Genomic DNA, 14,325 nt, shown 5'->3' with positions numbered 1-14,325 from the left:
TTTGTACTGAGGGCGACACAGCGCAGACAACAATTTGTCATAAAATAAAAAGATTTATCGCCAGATATGTGTACAATGCGCCCAACCACTCTTTAAAGACCGTTACTCTTCCCTTTTACGGTGTCAAATAAAATGTGTACGAACAAACAGTAATACCATGTGCTGAAGACAACGGCTTTGTTTTCGATCTCTGCTCCGCGCATGATACAATGTTTAATGTCACTGAATTATACGAGTAATAAATGTACGAATACGAATTTTGGTTTGTAAGATGAAAATCTTCTACAAAGTAAGCATCTTTATGTCCATATTATCTACGCCTAGAACTTGATCCATGCCATTGGGGTGTAGAATTGTTTACTAAACTTTATTCATGCGAAAAATCGATTAATGCACCTCATCTATAAGCAGCAACAATTTTGAGATCACCAAAGGGTTAGACAGTGGTCTAAATGACCACAGCGCAGTGACAGATGGTCCGGCGGCAGCGGAAGGGTTGACATCTGCCACAATCAATCACATATCTGCCGATACTGTTTGTTTGTTCTATTGACTTTTTGTTTACCAATATATCAGTTTGTTTCTCATTGACTTGTCCAGCCGTTATTGTTGCGGGAATAACGAAAGGGGGAACGCCAGAGATTTATTGTGCTAATGATACTTTTTACCTTGCGAATCGACAAAATTGATGATGTACTCTTAAATATTTAATAGTTTAATTCAGTCTTAACAATAAACAAATCTCAACTTAGATGTTATTACTATCAAATAAATCAAATTATGTCACACAGATCATCTCATTTCTTAAACATCAATAATAGTCCTTAACAAATTTTCTGGTAAATCACACCTAATCCCCGAGACAAATAACTCAAGAAAAACATCGTAGTCGTGAGCCATATGCTTGGGATATTACACTTTGTCATCGGCAATTAGTGAGAGCGAAACTAAACAATTTATAAAGTTTAGTCGCGAGCATACCTCGAGACATGTGACACCCATTCCGAACGCCCGTTAACAAATTAAACTAATTCGTTCTGTTATTCTAATAGCGCTTCCCAGTGTTTCTGTGCCGGGCGTTATTTTGACAAAATTTATTACCACCACGCCTCCCTTTGACGGTTTTTTCCCTGGATTTGAACGTAGGGCGGATGCCGCGACATCTGTCGTACAGCGAACGCTGTCACGCCCCTCGCGAAACAACATGAATTTTAAAAAAAATCCTCTCTGATTTTACCGCTCCGGTCTTTATCGATATAGCCCACAGGTTAACCCAGTTTACGTTTAAAAAGAAAACATATGTAGATATGTCTTTTGCAGAGAATAATTTCAGTTCCTTGCGGAACGTGCGGTTTACGGGCCGAAAGTGTCAATTTAATATGTCATTCAAATAATACATTAATCAATACCTATACTATAAATATGTATTATTGTATGTGACAAATAAACTCAAAAACTACGGGACCGATTAAAGAAATTCACTTACCATTAGAAAGCTAAATAATCACTGAGTAACAAAGGCTATATTTATTACTTTTTTTCTAATTCCAAAGTTAAGTCGCAGCCAAAATCTATATTTTAGTTTTATAATTCTAATTAAGTTTTTAATCAATTAAATATAATTAAAAATGTATAAACCAGGTCCACTATCAAAATGATGTTATCGCAAACATCACAGATCTTTGTTTTTACAAAAACTTATTGGCCATGAATGCAAAAAACGTGATCAAAGTGAAGCGACGACACCGGGAGATCATGTTCAGGTCTACATTGCCAATTTTTTTCTAACTCAAAAAAGACTTTATAATACAGTCGGACCGCCACGACCGGCAGACAGTGTGGCACCAGGTTTTTGTCTCAATAAATCAAGACCACTTAAAACTGTCACAGCTGGGAATGTCAAACTGCACGCAACTATAACTTTTATTATGTTTACTATTATTTCTCAATTTTTATAAAATGCATTAGACAAAATAACAATGCATGCAAAATAACATTATTTAATCTTTGGAATCATTTGTGGCATTTTAGTTTTTAAAAGTACCAATCATGTTGAAATAAGGTCTGTAATGACTTCGAAAATCTTATTACATGCTACTAGTGGATGACACCTAATTCCATGACGTATTTCTAACGTTGTATGAATACAAAAATTTATTTAACCAACGTAATTCAATAAAAAAAAAATAAACATCACTAAGGAAACTACTTATATGACGTTAAATACATCGACAATTTATTAACCTTGCTGTGAACACAATTACAGCCTCATTAATGAACGATAAATAACTTTATCTGAATTGGATACTATATTTACTATAAATATACATTTTGTAGTATTATATTATTTCTTTATCAAAGTGGATACTTTTATCGCTTCTGGTATTCGAAGTAGATAGGTAAACTTTGTCTTCCGTAACAAATTATTTGAAGAAATGTTGTTTTAACATTACTAAAGTAAGATTTCCTTTAGCAACGTTCCGTGACTGTGTAACATCACAATTAAGTCAGTCAGTGCGAGACGCGACGCGACCGCGAAGTCTTCGGAATAAAAACTCGCCCTGAAGATGGACCCCCGATGGGTCAGAAACTAGACGGTGCCGTCATCGGACGATCACACGTGAGTTAAGCCGTTTCTTAATTAATTAATTATGATGTCTCACGAAAGTTTAAACAATTTAATATGTAACATCACAGTCCGAAAAGTACTAGAATGGCGGCCACGGACTGGTCGACGCAGTAGGTAGGCCTCCCGCAAGATGGAGCGATGACCTGGTCGAGATTGCGGGAATGCACTAGATGCATTGTATTGATATCTTTATATAGATTAATATAACTTTATATAGATTGTATAAAGTTATATGAAGCATTATTTTTAACATATTTTTGCTGACGATGTGCAGTACACATAGCGTGCAGAGCGCATCGTGCAGAATACAGCGTACATCATACTGGGTACAGTGTGCAGTTTAGCTTGCAGTGCACAGTGGATGAGCATGGGATGTTTGTCTGGCGCGGTGTCGTCGGTCAGATTTAGACGCGACGAGATAAACTTGATAATCTCAGGCGCGACACGAACTAACGAAACAAATATTTGTTCGGGTCTCGTGCTCCGGACAAATTCTCCTCCGGCCGCGATAGTTACACGTCCTAAATATTACAACCCATTTGACAACAATCAACAAAACTTTGTTTCTGACTGTATTATTTATTTGAATCAAATGTTTTATTTATTATATTTTTCCTCTCTCGTGAAATTGTCTGATAATTCTAAAGCCATATCGCAATATTGATATTACATTTTGGGTCGTAGCCTGAATCTAAAGTGTGATTTTTTTTTTAATTCCGAATTCATTTTAGTCAATATATCAATACTAGCTGTCGCCCACAACTCCGTCCGTGCTTAATTTAAAAAAAAAAACTTAAATCGTAGTCTATGTGTTCTTCCAGACTGTGTTTCTACATGTATGCCAAATTTTATCGAGATCCATGCAACCCTTCTGGACATCCATCCTTCAACATTCGCATTTATAATATTAGTAAGATTCCTTCTTTTCTCAAATAAATGTATTAGAGTACTTACTGGAAATATTCTTAATATTTATTGATGTGACCAAAATTACTTTATTAGAAAATACAATTTCTTTCGTATGCATTCAATAGACCCTATAACATCTAGTGCAGTAATACATATTTATAGACTTACTATTTTTACTTAAGTATTTAAAAATAAATTAGGTAAAGATTAATGTTCGGTAAACATTGTAGGAGGAGGTCTAGTAAAGCAGAATCCTCGCGTTATTGAAAGGAAAAGCATCGGGATTCCGCCATAAGCTCGCTCCGATCCCACATAATTAGTTTCACATTTTTTCCTCACAGAACATAATATGGTTCGCGTCGGGTTAGCGCCTGGTAAGGTGAAAAAAAGGCGCGACAATGACAAAATCAACGAACGAGGCTTTGAAAAGATTCCGCAGAACCTGCTCAATTTAAAATTAAAGCCACGAAACGTGTTTTTCGCCTATTTTATAAAAATCTAGGGATATGAGAACAATCTTCGACGGGTAAGCTGATGCCATACGCAGAAGTTATAGAATATTTTACCGTATGCAAATAGGATTATGCGATTTTTTTGTTAAAAAATTATGCGGCGATAGCGCAGTAACACGCTCTGATGTTGATTTTGAATGGCACAAAACAGGTAACAAAAAAATTTTGTTTTCGGGTTTTTGGTGGAAAACAAATCATCAAGTAAATAGATGTATTAAAGATATTCAACATATGTATAAAACTAACCTCTTTAAACCTCGTAGAGATGGAGGTGAACAACCGATTCGAGCTTTTCAATAATTTTTATGGAAAAATTTTTAGTATCAAGAAGTGTGATAAGATACTCATAGTTGCACTTATTATTTGTATTATTAACATAAACAAATCCTCATTCATCATCATCAGCTCACTATACGTCCCCACTGAGGGGTCTGAGCCTACCACAAGTTAGGGGTAACTAGGCTACAGTCAACCACACTGGCCCAGTGCGGGTTGGTTGACTTCACAAATATCATTGAATTTCTTCGCCGATATGTGCAGATTGCATTACGATGTTTTCCTTCACCGTTAGAACGTCATCTCACTATCGGTAAAGAATTATATCAACACGAGTGTTAAGATCTTAATAGCATTTGATGAATTTGCAACTGTAACTCAATAAGTAAAAATGACGCAGTAATTTTTACTTTTCAATCTGAGCAAATCGTTTCCCCGAAATGAACAGAGGCTAGCTAATTTTGCAAAGTGGAGATTGATAAAAAACTAAAGTGACAGCAAATTGATTAATGTAGCGAGGACAATAGAGTTGTAATGTATAAATAAAGCAGCATTTTAATCCCCCCATTTAAATTCAATAGCGAAAGCGGCAAGTGCAAGACTAATCATCGCAATATAATGCTTCGTCGCTTTTTGTTGGGGTTCGTTTTTTGTTAGACAAAGATAGCTGTGCTATTTAGCGGATATTACTTTAAGTTAGAAGAAGACGTAATATCGATTCATTGGAATTATTTTTAATGATAGCTGTTTTATTTTTGTAGTGATGGATTGTGCTTCGTTGATTTTACGTAACTTTGCAATGTTTGGTTAATTTTTTTTTAAGTTTTTGCATTAAAAGGTTTTAGGCTCTTAAATAAAATTCTTGCGTAAATATAAATACACTTAATATTTATAGATTGTCTCTTTAAAAATGTAGAAAATTAACTAGCAAAGTAGTCTAAATAAATATAAGATATATGTATAATGCGCAGATAATACGCAGTATTATAGGCAGTGTAAAAAAAATTGCTAAAGAAAAGAAGTCATACCTATTAAACCTTGACTTGTAAAAAGTAGAATAAGGGTTAAAGATTGTTTTTTTTTAATAAAATATAAACAAATATAAGTCATAGAGTATAGAGTACTCCCTAGCGAGAGTGTGACTAATTGCGCAACTAAACATCCGGGGGGCCTGTAATCCGATATTGATGCGTTTGTAAAAACTATCCGATTAGTTGACCCGGCGCGCTTCGCAGCCGACACGCACCCCTCGCTATTGCCAATTTGTCTCCATTACTATATTAAAATGCAGGTGGAATTTCCAAATTTTCGATGAATAAATTTAAAACTACTATTTTATAAAATTATTTGGCACATATTATTTAACCGAAATAATCAATAAAGTTTATTTTACCTTGTAAAACTTGTTAATATGTAGTTGCAACACCAATGCGATGTATTTTTTAAATTTTTATTCCTATTTTCTTACTTTTTCTTACAATTTAAAAAAAAAGAACAGACAAGAAACATTTACTTAAAAAAGAAAAACAGGTGCAAGAACCCATCAAATATGACAAGTTGCACTACAAAACCGTATCATTGAGGGTCTGAATTTGAATGTTCACTAATTTTGTATACAAAGCGATGACATTGCGCAGCCCACATCCCGTCACGGTCTTCATGTCGATCACCCGTGACGGATGATTTGTAGTTGAAGAAGTAAATTCACTTCCCACTTATGATCGAATATCGTACAGCAAACCGTTACCATAAGAGCTATAATTAACCAGATTTGTATGTAACTTTTATGATTTTCGATCTAATTGCATTGAAAGCATTGAATGACATTTCACTGAGATGAGTAAGATATAAACTTTTTTTACTGTATGTTTTTGGTGAGCATCGCCAATGATTATGACATCGATCGACATTATAATTTTTAGCACGTGCGCATTGCGCTTTGTATACTTTAATGACGTGATACTATGAACTTTTTATTAGTTATAGAAAACTATTAGATTGTTCGGATAGTCATTTCGTTTTTATTTCTATTTTCTATGTATATTTCTACGTTCATTTCTATTTTTGTTTCTATTTTCTATGTTTATTTCTATGTTTAATAATGCTTTTATCAGCTCCAACCGACCTTGCAGGATGTGGTGCATATTCGACGAAAATACACGAATCCTAAGTCGAGAAAAAATTAAATGACTTTCCCAACGACCTAATAGATATCGCCCGCAACTCCGTTTGCGTGGAACTAAAGAAAAAAAAACTAAATTAGTATCCTACGCGTTCGTGTTGACTATGTTCTGTATCTATGCCAAAATTCAACGAGATCCGTTTAGTTGTTCTGGAGAGATCTAATAGTAAAAATCCATCCATCTAAACATTCGCATTTCCATTAATAATATTTGTAAGATATAGTTTGACTTGACGGTACAATCACAAACACAAATTGTGTGACAATCACAAGTTGTTTTATAGTTAGATAAATTCACTTTTATTCGTCAATTAAATTCAAGTTATTCAAAATATTACTGCACAATTGTAATGATTTCCACTATTTGCATGAATTAATTTACATTACCTATGCTCAATGTTGAGATACGTTGCTAGTAACTGTACATGTTACCAAAAGTAAAATAAAAGTACCTAAGAACGTTGGAATTCAGTTTATTAGCTTTAGTTCGATATTTTGTTCACCTGTTTCAAATATGAGTTAACATGTGACATTTATTACATCCATAACAATACATAGGTTTTGTATATACTTACATATAAATCCAATTCAAAAAGCGACATTGTAAATGTTTATATATCCCATATCTCAGAAGCAACACATCTTAATAAAAATGAAACGGGTGTCGTAATGACTACATCGTATACTTGGGACGCGACGACAGTCAAATGAAACACGAAAAGTCCCCTTTATTTTATTTACTATCCCAGTTGAGTTCAAAACGGGATTTATTTGCCAATATAAAGGAGATTCTCATCGGTATTCATGAATAAACACACCAAATAGATTGGAAACGCTTCGAGTACTACCTATATATGTATGTCTTATAGGAAGTTCTACTTCTTATACAAAATATTTTTTCATATTTTGATCTTATAAATGTACTGTCGTTTTGTTGACATTTGATCTAATATAGGGGTTTAAATTGATGCTAACTTTATTATGAAATCGACATCTCAATTCGGTTCATGCTTACAAACAGCAACAGGGATTTTTTAACAAGCGAAAGCATCTAAATTAATTTTAATTCAACGTTATCAAATACAAAATAGCATTAAGTTAGAAGTTATGACTTACAACAGTCATTTCAAGTTACTCGAGAAGATTTGAATAAAAAATACTACTGCTGAAACCTATGTTATAAGAAATATTGTCTTTATCTTTTTCAACTACAATTTCAAGGACAACAGAATGTTTTTAATACAAGTGTTTCGACAGTGAAAACTCAGTCAGAATTAATATTTTGAGAACTTAATTCTCTATTCATTGAACTATTCTAGTACGCACTTCTAGGAATCATTTAGTAAGTTTATCTTATAAACATAGGAGGCAAGTTGTATCGTAAATATTACATGAAATAATATTTGCACCGCTGTATTTATTACATGTACAGAACATGCGCTAACAAGAGTATGTTGAATGAAATATTATCATAATACTTTTATTTAGTTTTAATCAGAATTAATCACTTATAGATAAACAATAACAGAATACTTCAATATGTTTTAATAACGTTTATAATATTAATCCGGATGTTTATGTTTTAGTGTAATAATTATAGCAATGAGTAATAACTTTACTTACTTAAAATGGAAACGCAATAACACAAGCGTAACTTATGTTTCTAGGAGTGTTTTGATATTAAGAGAAAATAGTTAATAAATTAAAATGGAATATCAGGTATAAAACGGAGGAAGGAGTAAAATCAGCGTACCATAAATGATAGCGCCATCAAGTGTTTTTGTGATTATACCGTACGCAGCGAACGTAGAGTACATGATATTTTCGCACAACTGCAGAGCAGTAAGGCAGAGCAGTAGATAACGAAGTACTGCTATTATGAACACAAGTAACAAATAAACAAATTACTCACGCTTCAATTTCTCCAGCGGTTCATGGTGCAGAGGCGGGGCATGATGTAAGGGCGCGTGCTGAGGTTCATGGTGTAGCGGCGCCATGAGGCTGGAAATGGCGGACCCTACTGACGCAGCCACTGACTCGTGAAGGTGCCCCCCGTGTAACTCCAGCTCGGAGAGACAGAGTCCGTTCTCGCTTAGCGGCTCCATCCCGGCCGCCAGCGCCTCCTTGTACACGCGTAAGTGAATGATGAAGCTTTTCTTTCACGACGAACTAAGTAGCCGCTGTGCGACTCGTGTGTGTTTGATGCTTCAGCACATTGCGCCAATCTGAAAGAAATTTTTCGTATGATTAACTAGCGTTGAATATACACAGTTAACAATTAATTTAATATCGTCCAGATACTTTACGTAAGGACTTGTTATTGATGTAATAATTTCGAAATTTACTCAATTTTATGAAAAAAAAAAAAATAATGCTAAGATAACTCTAGATAAATAACCATAAGTTACAGTATAAGTAAATTTTTCTCTTTTGCCTTCAGATTCTAGTTCACCTATCACGTAAATTTCGTTTTATTTCACCCGAGGACTGGCCATTAAAGAACAAAAAAGAAGCATCACAGCTCCCGGTCAGGTCGGTAGAACGTTCGCGTTTACGTTTTGTTCTCTTTTAAGGTTACATTGAATTCCCACTGAAACGTATCCGTATGTAAAAAAGGGCAATTAAAGCGGTAAATCACTATACATCGTGTGTCTTTTTACTTCCATCGAGTTTTATAACGCAACACCTAGGCGTTCTGTCACACCGATTTGAATTATGAACGTTGTCACACCATATATCTTAATCAGGCCACACTTTATGGCACTTGTTTCTTTTTTATTATAAAATACACATCACTGTGTACGCACCTTAAATTAAGCTTATAAATAACACACCCTGTATGTTAGCGATTGGAAAGAAACTGCTTGATTGAATGACAAGTTCATATACAAAAGATAACGATTATTTTAAAGTTTTACAAATTAATTATGATTTGAAAGATAACACTATTTCTAATTGTTCCATAGATGTTTAATTTTTTTTCATATTTTGCATATGACTATAAAATACCTAATTAACTAAAATCTGTAATTCATAAAAATATTCCAATATGATAAATTATCCGAATCCTCTTTACATTTTCCATTTCCATTTCTCACAGAGCATAAATAAATATGTTCAATTTTTGTTTTTAAATCTCCAAAAAATATTGTACTCCTTTACATTCTTTACTCTTGTACATTTACTAAAAAATAAATCAATTTTTACAAAATGTATTAAAAAAGGTATATTTCCTAACAGCAGTTGGTGTAACAAAACCTGACCCATCGCAACAAAGTGACCTCGCTCTTGGCAATACAGAAGTCTTGAGTCCGCGCTGAGTAATTGGGCAAATCCGGAGCCAGCCAGCGCTCTGAGCCGCCCTGATCCCTTTAAACCGATGCAAAGCCTTTTTTAAGCTGAAAGATTTAAGTTGGCGAAAGTGCTTCGCTCTATTAAAACGCAATCGACTTTCGAACGACTGTGAATCTTTGTTTCAATATTCAATGTTTTTGGTTACCTTTCCGCTACTCTAGACGTTAAAAACAAATGTGATACTCTACTTTTAAAGATTTTTTCTAAATTTGCACCTTTTTTAACGAAAATATCTAACATTTTAGATTGTCATTCGAAACATAAATATAATCAAGAGTAAATAGGCTATTGCTAAATCTATGTCATTCATATATATCAGTGACATTATATGAAAAGGTCTAATACTAATTTTTCAATGTTAAGAGAGAACTAAACAACATACCTTTTTAGCATAAATGTCCGACGTTATCTGTGTACATGACACACAAAAAACAAAACAAGATGGAATTTCATTACAACCAATTCAATTAATATTCACTGAATAACAAAATCACTTATCTTTTTTAAAACTAACAGTCTCTTATTTTGTATAACACAATTGAAAACATGTAAGTTATTTTAATAGTTTATCGCGTGATCGTCACTCGAAATCCAAATCATATCGGCATTACATGAAAATGAACAAAAACTACACGGTGTTACAAGTCGGTTGACATCCGACACGCAAACATTTCCACCGTATCTCGTGTATCGGCTGATAACATGATTTAACATTGTCAATGGTGCGATATTGACGGACTATCACTAAATATAGCATCGTGAGAAAGATATCGAGCCCCAACACCTCGTCCGTTCTATAACAGTTCAAATTATATTTTGTGTTTGTTCTACGATTCCTTGATTTCTGATAGTCAATACAGTGGAATTCCACCCTGGTTTCCACTGTCGACACTCTTGTATAAAAACATATTGTATCCACACATTGTCTGAAAAATAGACAATAGTGTATTTTAATTCAAGTGTAACCTCAGTCGAATTTCACGATAATGATAATCTAACGCAGCCTTTTACTTACTTTAATCAGTAGCCTATGTGTTCTTCCAGACTATGTTATACATTTATGCTAAATTTTATAGAGATCTGTCGAGCCGTTCTGAAGTTACTTTCAAGCAAACATCCATCCATCCATATAAACATTCTCATTTATAATGTAAGTATGATTTAATCGTCAATTTTTAGTTTGTGAAAAACAAAATAAAACAAACTTTTTTTGTATGAATATGTGCGATGAAGCGAAAAGAAAAAGTTTTGTAATAATGTCCACATGACATGCCTAACCTATTGTAATAAGTTTGGCCGAGTTAATGCCACGATGGCAAATATTACATCGATTAATGATAGTTTCACCACGAGTTTGTCTAATTGAACATTCTGTACAAATATTAAAGTTAACAAAACCTCTGTAGTTTTCCGAAGAGGTTTTCAAAAATGAAAGAAATCTGTTTGTGTTTTGGGAGTCGAAATTAATGTAACAGGTAAAATTAACACATTGTTACGCTCATGAAATCTATCAAATAGGCATTAACAAGATGATTACAATATAAAATATTGTATTAAGATGATCTGAAATATAGATCAAATTTAGACTATTTTTTTTTTTATATTTGAAAATCCAAAATCAAGAGAATATGTTAGTTTTCTTGAAACATAAACATAAAAATAAAATTATAGGTTACACCACGATCCCCTACGCGTGTTAGATTTCCTTAATTACTTTTTTCTTTTTTAGTTTACAATACCACTAGTTATATTTTTCGAAATGAACAAATCGTGGACAATTTAATATAATAAACGCACAAACCTACTTCTTCATTGATGAATATTTTTTTAGGTCAACTAATACGGTCATACTTACGAACCTAACATACATAGTATATGGCTATTAATTCATTTTATTCTTTGGATTTCTTTAAATATATTCTGTGAATAAATGACACAACTATTTTACATATAACTATTCTCACAACTTTAGGTATATTATTTTATCCAATTTTAACCCAATCTTAAATTTTAAAGCCGTCGGATTCGCATTAATTAAGGAAAATTGAATTTTAGCCTTCATTTTGATATTATAAATAGATAGACATAGTAATACAAAAATATAATAGTAAATTATTTTATTAAAAAATAGGTAAAATTAAATAGTTTTTACAAAAATATGTTATTTCTACTATACATTGTAAAATTTGTATTAGTAAAATAGTATCTTCAATTCATATCTGCCCTGCACATAATTATACTTTCCTCTCATATACCGGATGACTGGTAGAGAATGCCTTTAGCCATTAAGTCCTCCTTGTACTTATAAAAGTGCTAAAGAATAAATAAATAAAAAAAAATATTTTCACTATAATAGCGATATTAAATATTTTTGACATTTTACATTTATTGTAAAAAAACACAGATTTTACTGTAAATTTCCTTTTATATGATACTAAGCATTTCTGATTGATACTTAACAAGAAGTCTAACACTTAACTCCATTTTTTAAAACTCAATAATTTAGAAAAATGTACTAGAATCGTTTAAGCAAGTAAAATGTCACATAATTTATTGTAAAAATAGTAAGTCATAAATTTATTATAGTCTATTATTATTATATTGTAATTTATAGATTATATAATCAAAGTGGTAACATATCCGTGATCAATATAATGTAATTATTTTAGATAATATAAATATACAAACAGCAGTATTCAATTTTAATTTTGTAATTACACAATAGGATATTTATTTTTTGGCAATTCAAAAAAATGTTTAAAAATTTATAACTTAAAAATGGAGACAAAACACTAAACTAAATGGGCGAAATCAGCTCTCAACTCGGGTCTAGTGATGCCACTTTAGTAACCACCATTTAATATAACAGAAACAAACGCTTTAGAAAGAGGTTAAGAAAATGAGATTTCTACAATAATTTTATACAAAACATTTTATTATTACAACATAATTGTATTTTATAAGTTATCTATATATTTTTATATTTAAAACTTTGTACTGTGTAATGTCGGTTATCTTAGAATGTATTTCAAATGTGTTTAAACCGTGTTAAAATGTGTTAATGTAACTTTTAAACAATTATCTACATGACCTTCATGTAATTTACTCGTCTATTAGGTCTTATGTAAAATGTTAAACATTCCCTATGATTTTTCTTGTTTAATTAATTCTGAAAAAATACTATGTATACTTTTGTAAATAAATTTAAATTATTTTCGGAGTCGTATTTTGTCAGAAAGAAGTAATTATAGGAGTACAAAGTTAGGTTATATTTGATATAATTGTCATCATAAGATAAGCAACGTCCGTGATAGGACTGATTTAACAGTCTAATAAGGTACTCACTTTAGAGAACAATGTTTTGGCGCTTGAAGGCTGTTGATGGTACAGTTGAAAGGTTGCTTGCGAGTAGTTCACAGCGAGCGATCAGGAAATCCGGCGATATCCTGCATAATCTAGCAGAAGCCTTGGGATTACTGCGTCCACCCGCGACCGCGCGTCACCCACAAACGTAAACACAACAGAACAAAAACCGAAAAATCAACCGTAACCGATAAATCAAAGCTCACGATCGCGTCGACGGCGCTCATCCGCTAAATCCGGGCGGGATCGCGTAAAAAATACTAGTATTAAAAACAGTCTTAAGTGGGCTTACGTTCGCGGCGCGGTACGACCCGCGTCGGCTCTAATCTCGGCCACTTCCCGGCGCAATTTGAACCTAACTCCACCACTCCATACATCACCCGGGGGCGGCCGCCCACCGCGCCGTCGCGCGCCCTCTACCAACATCTCCCTCGCACATGTCGCTTCTACATCGAGCCGTCTCGCTCCTGCTGAAATCTCGCAACGCTGAAAACTCTACGGCGGTGGGGAGAGGGGGGGAGCGCAGTCAGCTGGCCGAACTTGTGCGGATAAAATCGACTTTTTATCGGCTCGCTGTGACGCCTCGTGACGTCACTGTTTACTTTTCCACGCCGCGGACACTGCACTAGCGGCGAGCGACGCGACGTGCCTATTGCATCACAGAAACTTAGCCCGTTGCGTCCTCGATGATAAGTTTCTTTAAAAGTTATTAAATCTTATTATTTCGCTCAGTACTTGTCTTAACTATTTGTAATGCATAGGTACATGTTACCTTACATAAATATTGTGTGTGCAGATAACGTTTTGTTTAGAGTAGTGCGAGTAAGCTTAATTTAGCGATTTAAGTTTGTATAAAATCTCAAAATACGTTTAGGTGGTGTAGCACAAATAATTGCAGTTTAAATGCGGCCTGCAGCCGCGTCGCCCGCAATAAATAAAGCGGTGGAGTGAGCGCAACGTAAACAGATCGCGAGCATTAACCGCGCCGGCGTACATAAAGAGACCGGTATAAATATAAAGTTCCCACTCGCCGCCGCGCAAACTTAGCTAAACAACGCCATAATTGCCTTCATTACTTAAATTACTGAAATTATTTATTC

The 14,325-nt window shown here is 33.7% G+C and overlaps 1 protein-coding gene across 1 annotated transcript in view; it reads right to left on the bottom strand.

The window, feature by feature from the left end:
* Positions 1 to 13,653, bottom strand: part of LOC106719542 (pituitary homeobox homolog Ptx1) — a 36,633-nt gene extending 22,980 nt beyond the window's left edge. Inside the window, exons 1-2 of the mRNA XM_014513902.2 lie at positions 13,208 to 13,653; positions 8,421 to 8,733 (exon numbers count right to left, since the gene is read on the bottom strand). Of these exons, the coding sequence (XP_014369388.1) occupies positions 8,421 to 8,613 (193 nt within the window). The 5' untranslated portion in view covers positions 8,614 to 8,733; positions 13,208 to 13,653. The remainder of the gene's footprint in view (positions 1 to 8,420; positions 8,734 to 13,207) is intronic.
* Positions 13,654 to 14,325: the final 672 nt, after the last annotated feature.

This window comes from Papilio machaon, chromosome 7, assembly GCF_912999745.1.
Source record: "Papilio machaon chromosome 7, ilPapMach1.1, whole genome shotgun sequence".
NCBI classification, from domain to species: domain Eukaryota; kingdom Metazoa; phylum Arthropoda; class Insecta; order Lepidoptera; family Papilionidae; genus Papilio; species Papilio machaon.
The sequence above is the reverse complement of the archived record's forward strand: the minus strand, read 5'-3'. Positions and strand labels throughout refer to the sequence as shown.